The 18,137-nt window shown below is 37.9% G+C and overlaps 1 protein-coding gene across 2 annotated transcripts; it reads right to left on the reverse strand.

The window, feature by feature from the left end:
• Positions 1–13,151: 13,151 nt before the first annotated feature.
• Positions 13,152–16,836, reverse strand: LOC311069027 (uncharacterized protein). Of its 2 annotated transcripts, XM_084091951.1 has the most exons (13): positions 16,705–16,836; positions 16,360–16,385; positions 16,097–16,181; positions 15,873–15,963; positions 15,456–15,544; positions 15,017–15,144; positions 14,770–14,821; positions 14,535–14,632; positions 14,305–14,441; positions 14,166–14,231; positions 14,017–14,063; positions 13,786–13,934; positions 13,152–13,709 (listed from the first exon to the last, which is right to left on the reverse strand). In XM_084091951.1, exons 2-13 carry the CDS (start codon positions 16,373–16,375, stop codon positions 13,414–13,416), a joined length of 1,254 nt encoding a protein of 417 aa, XP_083948077.1. In that variant the 5' UTR covers positions 16,376–16,385; positions 16,705–16,836; the 3' UTR covers positions 13,152–13,413. The 2 variants fall into 2 exon arrangements, with proteins under 2 accessions (XP_083948077.1, XP_083948078.1); XM_084091952.1 differs by lacking the exons at positions 16,360–16,385; positions 16,705–16,836 and having other exon boundaries at positions 16,097–16,330.
• Between the last annotated feature and the right edge of the window lie 1,301 nt (positions 16,837–18,137).

Below are 18,137 nucleotides of genomic sequence, written 5' to 3' on the forward strand. Positions count from 1 at the left end.
TAATTAATCATTTTCATTTCATCCCACTACTTCACCTGTTACCATTATTTTATTTTATTGATAATACAGTGTAGCCTATAGCCAGAATTTTTTCTTTCTTTCTTTCGACATTGCAATGGACTCATTCATTATCTTCAGAGGTGGACAGTAGTACATTTAGGCTACTTGAGTAGCCTACTAAGTACACTTTTTGTGTATCTGTACTTTACTTGAGTATAATTTTTTCTACAAACTTTTTACTTTAACTTTACTACATTTGAAAGACAAATATCGTACTTTTTACTCCACTACATTTCTGTCAAGGTCCTTGAGTAGAAAGTAGTAACGTCAGCCAGGGGATGATTTTGGTTGCAGGGGTTGCATTTTGGTTGGAAATGAAAGTCGGGTTGACGTCAGAACCAGGCATCAGATTTATGTCAACATTCAACGTCGGACAAACGTTGGATTTTGGTTGGGAAATAAAGTCAGGTTGACGTCAGAACCCGACTGATGTTGGTTTCTGACGTCAACCCGATTTTCATTTTCAACCACAATACATCGTCAGTCCTTCGTTGGAGATTGCACAATCTGACGTTGGATTCTGACATCAACCTGATTTTCATTTTCAACATTGGGTTTGGTCTTCTAAATGCAAATTTTGTCATTGTTTTGGAACACACTAGCTTATAGATAACAGTAAGGCTAATATATTCATACTATTTGAGGGCACGATTTAAGGGAACAGCCATTTGGGTGTCTGAAACCATGGACGTTATTGGGTTATCTCACATTCAATCCCACTACTGGAACTGTGTTCTAGAAAAAAATGATATTGATATGAGAGTAGGCTATGGATCGATTTCAGACACAATCAATATCTGATTAACGTGAATATAGTCTTCTCGACTAGCTGTCATCCTTTTCTTTTTTTTCTTTTTTTTTTACCTTGTAGGGTGTTACAACAGGGTCCCTTACTATTTAATATTTGCATAAAAACTGTCTGACCTTTGCAGGCCTTGATTTCATAGGATACTGCCTTTAGTTTTTCGCTCTTAGGACTTAAATTAAGGTTTGTTTTTGGTTAGCCAGGAAAGTATTCTTTCGGAATAACGGAAAACGTAAATAGAATGTTAGTTCTTGGTTTGTAAAATGGACAATGTGTGTGAGCTGTATCTGCAAGATATGGACTTATGTATATGGTGTGAACTTGAAAGAATGAGACACCACAGGAAGCTAATTGGAAGAAATGTTTATTCATTAGAGCATAATAGAGAAAGGCACTGTTTGCATCTTACATCTGTGTTCATGGAGTTTTTACGTGTCAAATACTTGCTCACTCCTGTTACCAATACCAGCGGCTTAAGCCGTAACATTAAGTCAAAAACTGTGCTTCTCAGTCAAAAACTGTGCTTCTCTAAGCAGTGAGCAAATTAAGTCAAAGACTCTGCTTCAATGATCTGCGAGCACACAAGTAAACTTGCTGTTTATTTAAACTCTTCAACAGCTTGACAAGTCCCATTTTCCAGAATGTATCTACCTCTGGCACAGTCACAGCAGCCAGTATTCTTCTCTGCATTGCAAGGATTTCTTGCTGGTTCTCACAGAGCTCTTGTAATTTCTGCAAGACTTTTGTGCGGTAGTCTAAGGAGAAATTGAAAATTATGGAATCAGTTCCCTTAAATGTGTACACGTTTGTGACAAAGTTAAAGTTACCCGACTGGGATATGCTTATAGCTCAAAGTCTACTTTTTTTTTTAGCAAAAATACAGAGATGACATGTTTATGACATACAACTTTGTATACAATATACAGAATGTATTAACAATATGTTCAATGTCATCAGAATACAAATGAGAAAGAGTGAGCTGAAAAATAAAAATAAAATAAAAAAGATAGAGAAAAAGAACATGAGGGTAAGTTATTAATCTATAAATCAGTTACAGTTATGTTATGTTTAAATAAGTTTCATAAGAAATGTAGGTAATGCAGGGTTTGTCAAGATTTGTTCTCACGTTGTGTGTGCAAACACATGGCCTGTGTTTTGGGCTATGTGATTGCGTTGTCTTGTGTTGTTTACCACGCCCCCTTGTTCTCCTCGTTAGTCTTGATTGTTCATCGGTGTCACCTGTGCCCTGGTGATGATGTCTCTTATTTAAGGTCCTTGTGTTTGTTACTCGGTGCTTGTTTGTTTTGTATCTTGTCATCCTGTTCTGTGAGCTGTGTATTCCTGTGATCAGAGTTTGTATCCTGCCTGTTAGTTCTAGTCTCATGTTATTGTCAAGTTTATTAGTCTAGTTCTGTCTATGTTCGTTTGCTCCCTCGAGGGTCTTTGTTTTCTGTCTGTTTAATAAATCTGTGTTTTATTTATTACTGTCTGCGTTTGGGTTCATAGCTGTATCTTGTGACAGAACGAACAAGCCATTTTTTGAACCCAGCAGACAATGTCTTTTCCTGCAAAAGGCCAGTCAGAGGACCACGAAGAATGGTGGCTGACGCTAACCACTGATATGAAGGGAGGTAAGACTCCGTTTCCTCCCCAGGGAGAGGAGTCCCTGGAGAGATATGTCCAGAGTGTGGATGAGAAGAGGAGATTCATGCCAGAGATCCTCCTAAATTCCTTTTTCATTGCGGGTCTCAATGCACCTCCTCCTATGTGTGAACGGGAAGGGCTGATCCGACGCCCGTTCAGTGAAGTGGTGAACTGTGTGTGTCGGGGAGAACGGCAGGGTCCTACTAGGACAGTGACATCTTCATCATTGCCGGTGGTTCCGGAGGGTCGCGTCCTGGCCGTCGCAGCGCTTGGGGACCATATTCCCTTCACCTCAACTCCCAAAGCACCCGCCGTAGCTGGAAGCCTTCGCGGAAAGCGAGGAGGACGGGTGTCGAGGGAGTCTGCATCGGAAGCCACATCTGAGTCAGCATTGCCTGTGGTGGTCCCTCCACTTGCTTTAATGGTCCCAGTACCGATTACAAATTTGGATATGGTTTCTGCTCCGCGGTCAAGGAGAAGGAGGAAAGCTTCATGTCCTCCGTCCCAGTTTTTTCCGGGACCCGCATCGACTCTCCAGGCCACTGCGGCCAGTCCTGTCCACGCTGAGGTAGATGGGAAGGTGAACGAGTCCAGCCCTGTCCCAGCTAAGGAGTCCAGGCTTGTCCACGCTGAGGTAGATGGGAAGGTGAACGAGTCCAGCCTTGTCCCAGCTAAGGAGCCCAGTCTGGTCCCAGCTTCAGAACCGTCGGCTACACCATTTGTCTCAGGGTCACAGTCGTCTGTTTTGTTCCCTGTGGTTCCCCTGGCTACCCCTGCTACTGTGTTACCCCGATCTGTCCTCCCCAAGACTGTACCTATGTGTCTCCACCCAGACCTGTTCGGTTTCCTTGCCCTCAACCCTCGGCCATGTCCAGTGAGTTTAGGACCGTTGCTTCACCGATCCACTCTGGACCCCTGCCGATGAACTCTTTTGTTCACGCCCCCTTGTTCTCCTCGTTAGTCTTGATTGTTCATCGGTGTCACCTGTGCCCTGGTGATGTCTCTTATTTAAGGTCCTTGTGTTTGTTACTCGGTGCTTGTTCGTTTTGTATCTTGTCATCCTGTTCTGTGAGCTGTGTATTCCTGTGATCAGAGTTTGTATCCTGCCTGTTAGTTCTAGTCTCATGTTATTGTCAAGTTTATTAGTCTAGTCCTGTCTATGTTCGTTTGCCCCCTCGAGGGTCTTCGTTTTCTTTCTGTTTAATAAATCCGTGTTTTATTTATTACTGTCTGCGTTTGGGTTCATGGCCGTATCTCATGACAAGGTTTTACCTGTTCTTTGCCAATTTTCTTCTGCAAGAACCGCCTCCACTTATGCTTGTCAGGCATTGAATTGTTTTGTTTTTTTTATCAACTGCCTTGTTTCTACAGAATTATCATATGAAAATTCAACCACTGCAAATGTCTTTGTCTCCACCTGTTGAGAGATAAGAACAAAAACAAAATGAGGAATAGATACACCTCTAATGTTTCTAATAAATACAGTTAAATCATATGCCTATGCTGTGAGTTTTACAGGTGGGATTTCTGGAAACACAGGAACACCAAATTCATCAATCGTTTCCTTAAAGATGACATTAAAGGTTCAAAAGATATTGAATAAAAGTCCTGAAAGAAGGCATTTTTACTATATGCCTCTCGTGACTGCACAGGGCCTGCACAGGGCCTTCAGGCAACCATTCATTCTAAGCAGAGCCTACTAGATGTTTCATATAACAGTTTAATACAAGAGACAAATTGTGAACCAAAGCCAAAGGCCTTCAAAGTCTTTAAGTATAAATGGTCCACTCTGTCAAAAGTTTTTTCTTGATCTAGAGATAAGAGTCCAATATCAATTTGATGGTTTTTGGCAACTGCAATAATGTCTCTCAACAAAAATAGGTTGTCGAAAATGTTCCTTTTGGTGATACAGTATGACTGATCGTCATGAATTAGTTGCAATACATTTCTTTCTAGTAATATTTCGAGATGCACCAATTGCAATTTTCTTGGCCAATTCCGATTGGCCAACATTTCTTGTTCAGCATAAATAAATGCAATAGAATAAAGAGATATGAAATATACACGACTTGAAGTTTTTCAGGTGAGTCTAAGAGTAGGTTAGTTTTCAGGTAAGAAATACTACAGAAATTAAAGTAATCAAATGTAAAATAACACTGGATAGTCTTTGTAAAAATTAAATACAGATTAATGCTTACAATTAAAGTTACAAAAGCTATATTCAGTCAGGAGCAGAGACATGGCAGACAGCAGCGGGAATATTAGGCCTAGTCCACATGGACACGGGTATTTTTATAACCGGAGTTTTTCCTCCTGCGTTTAAAAAAAAAATCCCGTTCACACATGCTCTGTTTAAAAGAAATCTCTGCCTACATGAAAACGCAAAAACACCCTATCAAGCGCTGTCAAGAGCATGCCACACCAGCAGGCGGCAATATAACCCTAATCGTAAAGCCACGTTGGCCAATCAGAAGCCTGAATCAGAAGAAAAAACCCCGGTTTTACTGTCTACACCATAGACAGTATATAAACTGGACACAGCGACCCCATAGGTTTCAACGGAGAAAAGTGAAGCAAATTAGAAGCACTCACTTCCTGATGGCTGAGCACACTGCGCAGACTCAAACTGAGCTTGACGACGTGGATGTGACGTGAGCAGCCTGTCTGACAGTTGTAAGTCTTCTAGTAGCTGTGCCAAGCGAAATCTGAATCATTCCCTTACGAATCTTGCAGAGATGGAGAGCATGAGTAGGAGCTGTCCATGAGCTAGGAGCAGGAGCAACTTTATGACTCTCTATGGGCTTCTCCCTTGACTTTATCGGACTTTATGCCTCCACGTCCCCCCGATTGACTGCGAGCTTCTTCTCCTGTCTATACGGTAATTTCCAGAGAGTCGCGTGGTTATGATGCAATCGTTAGCCTACTTTTACAAAAACTGCTTCTACGGGGCCATAACGTAAGATACAAGGTAATGGAGCCTTTTATACATTGTCGTGTTTCGTTAGAAATAAACAATGGACAAATGGAGTCTTTAAACGCCTCAGATGTAAAGTTATTCACTGTTATAGTGACGCCAAAATGAATGGGAGTCAATGGAATGCTAACAGCAGGTGATGGCTTGTTAGCCAATGGCGGCCCCCAGGGGTGGTACGCCATTCGAGAGCTCGGTTACCCCCCTGGTCTACACGACAACCGCCGTTTCTGAAAATCCTCACCCTGGCAGGGGTTTTCAAAAATGTTCGGTTTCAGTGACCTGATACTGCGTTTCCGTGTGGACGAACGGCCGAACCGCGTAAAAAAAGTCACGGTTATAAAAATACCTGTGTCCGTGTGGACAAGGCCTTAGACTGCTGTCACTTTAAGAGTTTATGCACGGATCAAATATAACGTTACACAAGAACATTCTTATCTTTCTCAACTTTTTACGTTCCAAAACTGACTGTGTTTAACTGAATACTTACAGGCATTTTGACATAATTTTGTGTGTATTTTACTGTTTAAGCACATTAAGCCACTCATTTTGGCAGGTTTGTGTCAATTCGCCGTCGGAGAGAAGAGAGCGAGAACGTGCAGCTGACATTATAATTGCTTGTTATAACCAATAAACTAATAAAAAAAAGTCAGTGTAACACTGATAATCGCAACAAGCCTATCTGAAGATAAACTTTTCTCACAAAAATGGTTCACTATTTTAATGTAATGATTGTAAACATTTTACCTGTTTCCTCATCTTCTTTTCTAATTAGATGTGCGTTTGGGAGCCAGACTCATCCAATTCATCTTTCTTCAATGGCCTCAAAACCTTTTTCCTCAACAAGAATGAAGGCATTGATCAGTCTTGTGTTTTTGAACTTTGTGGTCAACAGATTGAATCTGTGGAGAATTTGAAATCGCCATCAACCGTTTGGCCACTTTGGTGCTTTCCTTTGGAGTCACTTAGAGCTTGAACGTTCTCAAATGGGAATGCACTGCAAGCATCAAGACTGACGTAATGAATTGCTTCTGCTGGTACATGTACTATTGGATGGATATATATTGTGCACCATGAGGTGATCGCCACTAAGTTAATTTGGTTTGTTGTATTTGTCCAGCAGACATTCACACCTTTCTGTCTCCTCAACCTACAACTGATTGGTCAGGATTCACTTTAGCACAGTATTGCGTACAAAGTGCAAACTAACACAGGTCAGTTGCCTTTCACCTGTCAGTGTCCCCTCATAAATGTGATATAATACAGATGATATTATGCAGTGTTTGGTCTGTGTACACTCTTACAACTGATTCCAGTCACGTATTACGGTGTACATTTTAGGACATCCTCAGACCTCGTACATAGGAAGACAAGGCATCATGCCTCAGACTAAAAGGCTTCAGTCATTGAACAAAACGGCATCGCGCCTCAGACTGAAAAGCTTCAGGTCTCAGGAAAAACAATGTCAGGTGTCAGGTCTCGTACAATTAGGCATCAGACGAAACAGCCTCAGACAAAAAGGCATCAGACATAAAGGCATCGGACGAAACGGCATCGGACATAAAGGCATCAGACTAAAAGGCATCGGACTAAAAGGCATCGGACGAAACGGCATCAGACATAAAGGCATCAGACATAAAGGCATCAGACTAAAAGGCATCAGACTAAAAGGCATCAGACTAAACGGCATCGGACATAAAGGCATCGGACGAAACGGCATCAGACATAAAGGCATCAGACATAAAGGCATCAGACTAAAAGGCATCAGACTAAAAGGCATCAGACATAAAGGCATCAGACTAAAAGGCATCAGACATAAAGGCATCAGACATAAAGGCATCAGACTAAAAGGCATCAGACATAAAGGCATCAGACTAAAAGGCATCAGACATAAAGGCATCAGACTAAACGGCATCGGACGAGACGGACTCAGGTGGAGTTTGGAGGTTCGCATTGCCCCGCCCCATGTGACGTCACACGTACGCGGTTCAGATCAGATACAACAACAGCTGATGGAGGAGGTAACCCGTCATGATATTTATATATTTGCTTTCATTAAATGTTTCACTAATTACGGTGTATACAGAAGATAACGTGCATTTCGCGAGTTTTATTTGCACGTTTAAAAAGTTAGATGACATATTTCAACTAGCTATAGCTAGTATGATGGCAAACTATCGATAGTTTTCACGATTGTGAAGTTAAAGCGTTGTTTCGAGCTATTAGACTGCTTGATTAAAATGTGATTGTCTTATGTAAATAAACTTTTTTTTTTTTTTTAAATCAATAGCGTTAGACTCATCAAAAGCAAACGTTGGGCTAACAAGGCTGGAAATAAGGGATGGTGACGGACGGAAGTAAGTTAATTATTTTATATTATTATGTAGGATACAATTATGGATAATATAAGTTTTTATATTTAAATGCATCTGAAATATAATTGAGAGTCCCATCTCCCCTCACCCCAAACGTCAGTCCGCTCAGTGAATATCATATCAGCTATTTCCACCTATGGTAATATGCTCATATTGTATTACAAAGTTTTCAGGACAGAAATATGGATAAGGTGAAGGCTTATGACAGTCTAAGACAACAACTGGATAATGGTATGTAGGCCTAATGAGCTTTTTGGAGTAATATTGAAAAATATTGTAATTATATTACTTATTTTATCATTACATGTGCATGGAATGGAAACTTATACAAATTGTATTCACTTCTGCTTTGCCTCATTTGTAGATGAGCTTACTCAAAAGGGCTTTGATGCCAGAGTCAAGCACTTATTGAGTGGAGGAGAGGAACATAGTGCAGAAGGAACATCAGGTAGGCTATCCTGTTATTTATTTTTACATATTGGAAAAACTTACATTTATTTAATAAATTTTCTTCTAGCCTATATATTTTGTTTTTCTCTTTAACATTCTAGAGACAAGCAAAGTAAAAAATCAGAAGGCATTCATGGGTAAGAAGACAAAATGTATAGCATCCTAGAAATATTGTCACCTTTGGTAAATATGAGCAAAATAGGCCTAGTCTTTAACCTTTAAAGTGGTCATGGCATGCCTTTTCGTTATTCTGATCTAAAACCTGTGGGATGACCTGACGAAGAGAGTCCATTAGACCTCTGAATCTAAGGAATGGAGGAATAGTCTCAGATACCTTGTCATGTATTCTACAGAAAATTCAGAGCTGTTATTTTGCCAAAGGGGGCTTACACAAAGCATTAAAGGAAGGGACACAAGTATATTTGAGCAACAAATAATTATGTCCGAATTTTATTTTATTTTTTCAATATAATTAAGGGTTACATATTTTGTGAATACTTTGAATAAAAGATAAAGAGGATAAACACACATTTTCCCATACCCTGGTTTGCTCATATTTACCAAGGGTGCCAAGGAAAGTAAATTCAACTGTCATTATAAAAGAGTTGTTTTGTTTGCTTGGTTGCCAATTCTTTAATTTGAAAATTATCGTTTAATGGAATTCTTATGTCTGTATTACAGATGCAGCACATATTTTTACCAAAGCAAAACAGTCAATGAAACCACAGGTGAAGAAATGCCAGTTTCCCCTCCGTCAAAAAGGAAAACCCCTTTTAAAGGTTAGTTGCTGCAATTATTAAGTCGGCTTTAGAAAGCCAACTTACTAATCTACTAGTTAAGCATTTGATTATTATTAAATTGGCTTGAAAAAGCCAAATTACTGAAATGCTATTTAAATTTATTATTATTATTATTATTATGAGACTAAAATGTCTGACTCTAACTAGCCCTTGGGCTTTCAAGCTAGAAGCACCAAACTCTGGTCTATCCATACATCCAAAATTCTAGCTTTTAAAACTATTTCAAACTTAATTCTGTCAAAACTAATTTAAACTTTCTCAAGCCAGCATCAAAGTTGGTCTTGTCAAATGTTACTATGTAGTTATAACCATTGTGATTTAATAGCATGTTTGTGGGGAAATTAAAGGTGTGTCATTACTTAGACTAACCTATTATTTCTCTCATGTTACAAGATAAAAATGACTCCCATGGAGTGGAAACCAAGAACTGCGAAAAGACCAGGCAGATATCAAAAAATCATCCTTGAAGAGGCCCCACCACGGATGATTGTCACAGGCACTGAGGGGTATGATGAGCTCCTAAAACTTGGCCAGGAAGCCTTTTGGCCAGACAAAGAGAGAGAGGGGAGTGTATTTACCCTCTGTCAGGCAGATGGGACGCGGTGGACGAAGGAACAGTTCAATCAGGAATTTGGATCCGTGGCAGAGATCCCAACCCTCTGGAAGCGAACATTTTACATTGGATGTAGAGAAATGGGTATGATAATGTTGAAATTACATGTCATGTGTAAACTTGCTCTTGTCTTAATACAATACCAATTTCATGTTGTATCTACAGATTTAATTTGCCTTGATGAAGCCAGCTCAATATCAGGTATGTACCATAAGTTTTGATGACATTTTAAATACCATGGATGTTTTGTAATACATAATAGTGATTATTTAGTGTGTGTTCCATTTATTTATGTATTGCTCCCTTTTTTTCCAAGGAATTGATGAAAGTGAAGTGGACTCATCTTTGGTAACTTCAGTTTACTGATTTATATTTGTAAATAAAGTCTTACTGAAATATTACTGTTGAATATTTGGATGTTTAGATAAGATTGATCGATATTAATGGTTGTTTGTTTGTAGGATTTACAACCAAACAGATCCAGATCTGCAGACCAAAGTGTAGTGAGGTGCATAGGTTCAGGTCAATGTGCTGGGAGATCAGAAAGCACTGATTCAGTTCCAGGTTCATAAAGATAATTAATTAATTAATTAATTAATTAATTAATTAATTAATTCCTTCCTTTATTCTTTCCTTCCTTTAATCATTCATTCCTTTATCAGATGCAGTGAAAGACACATGAAACCTTCACCCACTAATCCAAATTTAGAATCAGATGCAGAGAGATTCAGTAGTGCTGATAAATCCTTAAAGGATTAAAATTCTAATTTGATGTAAATTACAGCTTATAGTACCAATGGCTGTCCAGCTCCAGAAAAGACCAAAAGTATTCCATGCGTGTTGTACACTAGATTTCAAGTCTTGTGAATAGGCCATGTGATAGGTTTTAGTGGGGAACAGAATGTCAATCAGAAATATCAGAATTTGATTGATTTTTCAGAGCAATGTGCAAGTGGCTACACACCTCCAGAACTTGTTGCAGAGAAACCCATGCAAGAAGGCATAGGATCTGTAGATAAAGACAGTTGTCCACAAAATCAAGTGTGTTATGTGTCGTCCAATGTTGTCACCATATTACCGTCATGTAAGTAATATTGCAAACCAACACATACATGTTTGCAGTATTTCTTTCTTTTTTTTTTTTTTTGTAAATTTGAATTATAGTGGATAGATTTTTTAATGTTAAATGCATTTAATTATATACATTTTCAATCTCAACTTTATTACATATAGTATATGTTCCGAGGCTGCCATATGTGGATGAGTCCCTAATCCATTACAATGAAGAGAACCTGTTGGGTGAAGGTGCATTTGGAAAAGTATATAGAGGTTATTTTCAGGGCACCCCAGCTGCCATAAAAAAGATTCTGTGCACAGCAGGACTTCCAGACCAAGACATCCAGCATGAGATTCTCGTCTCACTGTAAGATTAATTCTCATCATTAATTAAAGATTTATTTTTAATTTAAATCTTATATAATAATCAACAGTTGGGGAAAATGGAACAGTTTGGAACAACAACATAATGATTTTTTACTGTGTGTAACTTACTGTTTTCATTTTTGTAACAGTTTGGCTGTGCATAAGTGTTTTGATCATTTAATTAATGCCTCTTACACTTCGTTTTTTACACTTTCGTATTTTATAGGCGACTGAGCCATCCCAATATTGTTCGACTCATGGCTGCAGCCCGTACGGACAATGCCTTCCTGCTGGCCAATGAGTATATACATGGTACAACCCTGGCTGATGCACTACACAATGACAATTCTTGTGTTAAGGTAAAAAAAATCTATATATATATATTTTTCATGTAACATTTGTGAAAAATTGCCCTAATATTAAATAGGGGAAGAAAAAGATGCATGCTTATCTAATACTTGTCAAACAAATGTCAAATCAAAACTAAGCATAACAAGAGGGAGGGATATCTGTACTCTGTTACCTTATTTTCTTTAATTAATTAAACCCCCGGTTTCACAGACAAGGTTTAAGCTAGTCCCGGACTAAAAGTCTTAAAGCATGTTTGAGCTGGTTTAACTGAAAGTAACTTGCACTGACAGATCTTAAAATATGTCAGTGCCATTGTTTTGTCTCAAGATACAGACCAGTAATTTTTTAAAATCTGAGTCTTATTTATAAAAGCTACTTCAATGTCCTAATTGACCTAAGGTCTCATCCTGGCTTAATCTAAGCCCCGTTTGTTAAACCAGGCCAAAACGTAGCAGAGTTAGTAATTTTGCCATCTTTATTATGCATAGGCAACAGTTATTTCTAAATAACTTTGTCATAGCCGATTACTTCGTATCTACCTGTTGGTTCTGATCTCGTAATAACAACCTTCTTAATTGTAAAACAATAACATATGTAAAGCAAACCAAGGGAGACAACATAACCTTATCAAAATTTTCTCTGTATGTGGTAGTTTGAATTTTGGTCAATTTTTTGTGACGTTTTTGCTGTTTTGTATGTGTATCTCTCTTCAGTGAAATGTAAAACCCTTTCATAAGTTTGTAATTTCAATTTGTATTGTATTTTTTGTTAGCTTGAAGGAGATGACAATTATTTTGTTGCCCTGGACATCTCAATGGCCATTGAGTACATCCATTCCAAAAATGTCATCCATCAAGACATAAAGCCAGACAATGTTTTGGTAATATAATCTATTTAAAAAAAATAAAAATCTACTAGTTACAAACAAAAATATTTAAACCAATTTTGTTACTCTAAACAGATCGACCAGTTCTCAAAAAAGGCTGTACTGACAGACTGGGGCCTTGCCAACATCAGAGACACTGTTGTTCTGCGACAAGGAAGCAGACTTACTGGAGGAAGAATAGGTCCAATGGGTGGAACCTTTCTTTATATGGCCCCAGAATGTCTGGTCGAGTTTGAACAGGCTTCCAGAAGTTCAGACATCTGGTCTCTTGGAGCAACTTACCTGGAGGTTTTCACAAAATCAGTGCCATGGACAGTAAAAAACCAAAGACAGTTGTGTAGTCTAATGGCAACAAAGGTGCCGCCACATGCTTTGCAACATCTACACGAAAAGTACAGGTTTATTGATACAATGTTGCACTATGAAGTAGCATCAAGACCTGAAGCTTCCTCTGTGGTGCTTTCCATAAAAACAGTGGAGGGGCCAGATTTAAAGAGCCGTTATGGTTACAAATGGTAAATATAATGGTTTGTCACAACCAAACATAGGTTAGACTTTTCCTCAGTATACTGTACATGGACAATGTAACATTTATTTTTCAGTTTGTTCTAGAAATACCATTGTTGGTAAAATGTTTAAATTTATAAGCATAGTCCTTCTCTCTCTAACACTGTTGGTTTGAACCACCTATAAACATTGAAATACTTTACTTACTCATTACTTTAGGTAGTGAGTGTAGGAGAATGTACAAAACTTAACACAAAATTCCATGTTATGTTCATGTTGTCAGTTTAATCGATACTGTTTCGATGTGAAACACCAATACATTATACTTTACTGTACAACAAATGTTATGCAACTCACTTGACTTGCCTTCACTGTCAAATCAACAAAAAGCTTTTAAAGCTTTAACTTAACATGCATTTGTTTTACTATTTGTTTGAAATTCATGTTCACATCATTAAAAGTGTTTTACATCCTTGTAGCATTTTTTTATTCATTTGGCATCTATATGTGAATTTGGTTTGATAAGCAGTTACAAAGTCCATGACTCATTGGCCAGTAGCTGGTATATTTCATTAGCCTCTGCAAATGTGGATGGAATGGAAATGCCTCTTGTTTCAAGGACTGTGGTGAATTTCTCGACCATCATGAGATAAGCTGCAAGAGACCCATCTGGTGATGATGGGAAGTTTGTATCATGAAGAATAGCCTCAGATATTGTTCGGAATGCTTCGTTTGCCACCAACAAAGGCTCATCTTCACCACAAACAAGCTGTTCTGCATACTGCAGGAGGTCATCATCTACTTTGCAGAGCATATCTGCAAATCCTGCAGGAAGATACAAATTCCTTTTTCAAGTTGCTGCTGCTTTTCTAAACCATTTTAATTTAGATAAAATGCATACCTTCGGGTGGGGAAATAAAGAGAAGGTCTGGTTTCCCAAATGGACCGGGAACATTCCTTTGCTTGCGAATGTCATGAGTGTTCCACAGTCTTTGCTCTAGGTCCAGCTCTCTCTCAAGAAGGGGAAGGTGTGTATATTGCAGGCAATTTCTGTAGGTTAGCAGCATGTATTGTTTATTTTTTCATAAAGTATAAGCAGATACATGAGGGCTGACAACAAATTTTAACTTACATGTGTACAGGATTGTCCAAATCGAGCATGTCAGACTGCATCATGGCCTGAAAATGCAAATTTGAATAAAGGTAAATAAATTACTAAAATGTTTTAATTTGCAGCAATAATCATTTGCCATAATTCCAGTTCATATACAAAAAGTTCACCTCAAATGTCACCTGCCATTTTTTGATCCATGTTTTCTTCAGCATACTGTTGAAGCATTCAGCTCGCTGATAAAACAAAATATTAAGTGTTAATTCTTGTGACAAAAAATATATTTTATCTGCATTTATGCTCACATACCTGATTATGTACCGATGTCCCCACTCTGAAGGAGTCTCGTCCTTGATCACTAGACTCCCGGAAGTGAAATGCCACTTGCATCTGTCCGACGAGAAGATTTTCCTTCCCTCTGTCTGCTCTTATGAATCGTGGGCAACCTATAGTAAATTAAAGTAATTTTTTTAATATTGTGAACAAATATGAGAAGCTCTCTCCTATCATGACTATTGTAAGACATCAAATATACTTACCACTGTGTTCCTGAATGGCATCAAAGAAGTACCTTGCAATGAAGGTTTGCTGTCGGTTAGAGGTGCCAGCCTTAAGCCAAATAATTTTCCTAGAAAATCTATGAAGAGAATTGCAAGTACATTAACAAAGAAAAAAAAAAACTATAGACTTGTTTTTACCAAAAAAAGTAACAAATTAGACTACATCTCAGAGGCTAAAATTACAAAAAAAGGCAATGAAATTTGTTAAATGTACCCATCAATACCAAGATGTACCCAGATTCCAAAGAATTTCAATTTGTCATTTCCTATAACAAATGATAAAATATGTATCACAATAAATATCTATTATTCAATCAAAACATCAGTCAGAAAACTTCGAATTAGTTCATGCTTCACTTCACTTTTAAAATATGGATTTTAAATGACATTGGGAATAGAGTTTCGCTTAACTATCCCTTTACTAATATCTGTATATATTATTAATATTTAATAATATTTACCATCAATATGCCAAGTGTAATTTGGTCCACGGCTGAAGTAGTTCCTACGTTCAATTCTTTTTTTCCCAGGACATCTATTAAGAAGACCACTACCATCAAGTTCTCTCATTATTAGAGCCACATCATTCCTAGAGAAATAACAGAGAAAGTAACACATTAAATGATGTTTTATTAACATAGTTTGGGAGGAGCACGTTCAGATAATTAACACGAGTGGAGAGCACTCAGCAATCAATGATAAGAGGTATATATATATTCAGCAGTCTCACCTCAATCCATTGACAGTTTAGCAGCATCCCCCCACCACCCCTTCTCCACACTTCTAGTCCTAACCATTTACATACCCCCTGTAATTGTATATAAGTGTGAACTCATGAAGTGTTTAATTAAAAACACAATCTTGACCACATCTAAAAAAGTACGGTTATTATATTGGTACCTGTAGCAAGGCTGGATTCCTCTGACATCACGAACCCGTTTGTGCATTGCACGGATTCCTTGACAAGGTGACCAGTGCCTCAGTTCACTCTAAATAAATATTATTTGGATCATTATTACCAGTATATGTAGGTTGACAATCCTGCTATGGGAGAGGCTTTTTCCTGCAGAGGTTAGTTTCAACTCCACTTAATATGCACCTGATTCAACGAACCAAGGTATTTGAGTTTTCATAGAAATTACAGTTGACCAGTTGTCCAGTTGAAAGAAAACCCTTGATAATACTATCAATGAGGGTTTTCTTAACCTAAGGCAGTTTATTGCTGCAGGTGCTTTGTAAAATGATTGGAACTGAAATCTGAAGGTAAGTGGCTTTCCAGGAGCAGGGACACTGAGGAACACTGCTTTAATACATTACCATCACAGCTTGGCGAATTTCATTATGGGGCCTTTCAAAACTCCTCCGTTTCAAACCAAGTGATTTAAGTAATCTTCTTAGATGCCTTTCACTGCAAGATAAAGAATACAATGCTGTAAACATTTTTCATGTGTATTGGGATACACTGTATATTTAACATCAGTATTATCAAAGCAGTACTGAGCACTGCAGTTCGATTAACATTAACTAAGCATAAAGATTACCTGATTTTGTATCCAGAAGCACCAAGAAAAGAGCACATTTCTCTTTGTTTGAAGCCACAGTCAAAAAGACACTTTATCATTTCATCTACAAATAAGTTAAGGCACATTACGTACGTTTTTTTTTATTTTTTTATTCTGAAGTAAGTTTCAACATTCATTCTGTAGTTAAGCAAACAGAACATGATAGTAGCCTATACCATTTAGCAATTAAACCATAACAATATATTTAGTTAGACACACAAGACAAGTTAAATGCAGGATACTTATCTCTGTATCCATTCTTGATTGACTGAAACACACACAAATATGTAGTTTAAGACTGAACCAGGCAAAATCGTTTAATTCAACAACTGTTAGTGTTAGACTAATACAGTTAGATTAAAAATTAGAATGAGATTTCAGTCTAATAGCTCGAAACAACGCTTTAACTTCACAATCGTGAAAACTATCGATAGTTTGCCATCATACTAGCTATAGCTAGTTGAAATATGTCATCTAACTTTTTAAACGTGCAAATAAAACTCGCGAAATGCACGTTATCTTCTGTATACACCGTAATTAGTGAAACATTTAATGAAAGCAAATATATAAATATCATGACGGGTTACCTCCTCCATCAGCTGTTGTTGTATCTGATCTGAACCGCGTACGTGTGACGTCACATGGGGCGGGGCAATGCGAACCTCCAAACTCCACCTGAGTCCGTCTTGTCCGATGCCGTTTAGTCTGATGCCTTTATGTCTGATGCCTTTTAGTCTGATGCCTTTATGTCTGATGCCTTTATGTCTGATGCCTTTATGTCTGATGCCGTTTCGTCCGATGCCTTTATGTCTGATGCCTTTTAGTCTGATGCCTTTTAGTCTGATGCCTTTATGTCTGATGCCGTTTCGTCCGATGCCTTTTAGTCCGATGCCTTTTAGTCTGATGCCTTTATGTCCGATGCCGTTTCGTCCGATGCCTTTATGTCTGATGCCTTTTTGTCTGAGGCTGTTTCGTCTGATGCCTAATTGTACGAGACCTGACACCTGACATTGTTTTTCCTGAGACCTGAAGCTTTTCAGTCTGAGGCGCGATGCCGTTTTGTTCAATGACTGAAGCCTTTTAGTCTGAGGCATGATGCCTTGTCTTCCTATGTACGAGGTCTGAGGATGTCCTAAAATGTACACCGTACTTGTTGCAATTATCAGATGACGAATTGCATGTTCATGTGCTGGGCGTGAATTTTCTTTTTCTAGCCCAAACCACTTCAGCAGAAATCACGCCCTTGCAGCTAATTTCATTGGTTAAGGTTATAGTTAAGGGTAGGTTTAGGGATCAGTGTTTGGTGTAGGCATTCATTACTGTGATTAACGTGACCAATACGATCTTAAGAATCGGCTGCAGGGCGGGGTTTCCGCTGAGCTGGTTTGGGAGGAAAGCCGTTTATGGAGGAAAGTCACGCATGTGCTGAACAAGAGCGTGCACTTTTCACACCCGCACTAAAGGAATGGATTTATGGTTGTATTTTCACTTTGCTTAACCACATAGTTTAATATTTTCAACTACGAAAAGTCAGATTTATAACATTCTGTTATCCATATCTGATCATTAACACGTTTAAACTGTGGATCTAAGTTCTACATTTACATTTGCATTAAATATGCCAATCAATGTCTACCAGTTCTGAGAAGTAGTTTGTAATTATTCAAATGAATTATAATTATGAAATTAAACAAATTCTTATTACTATATATATATATATATATATATATATATATATATATATATATATTAAAAAAAAAAAACATTAGGGAATGTTCTGTATAAATTATTTTAGGTTGTTTAAAAATAACCTCTCTGCAATGTTCTGGGAACGTTATTTCATAGTTACAAAAATAAAACCTAAAAAGAACGTTCTCCTAACGTTAGTATTTTTAAAATAACGTTTGAAAATTAATAAATAAAAAAATGTTTTGGGAACATTATTTTATGTTTGCAAACTTATTTTTAGGTTATTTAAAAGTATAACCTCCCTGCAACATTCTGGGAACGTTGTTTTATG

This window comes from Abramis brama, assembly GCF_963993115.1.
Source record: "Abramis brama genome assembly, chromosome: 18".
In the NCBI taxonomy this organism is placed as follows: Eukaryota; Metazoa; Chordata; class Actinopteri; order Cypriniformes; family Leuciscidae; genus Abramis; species Abramis brama.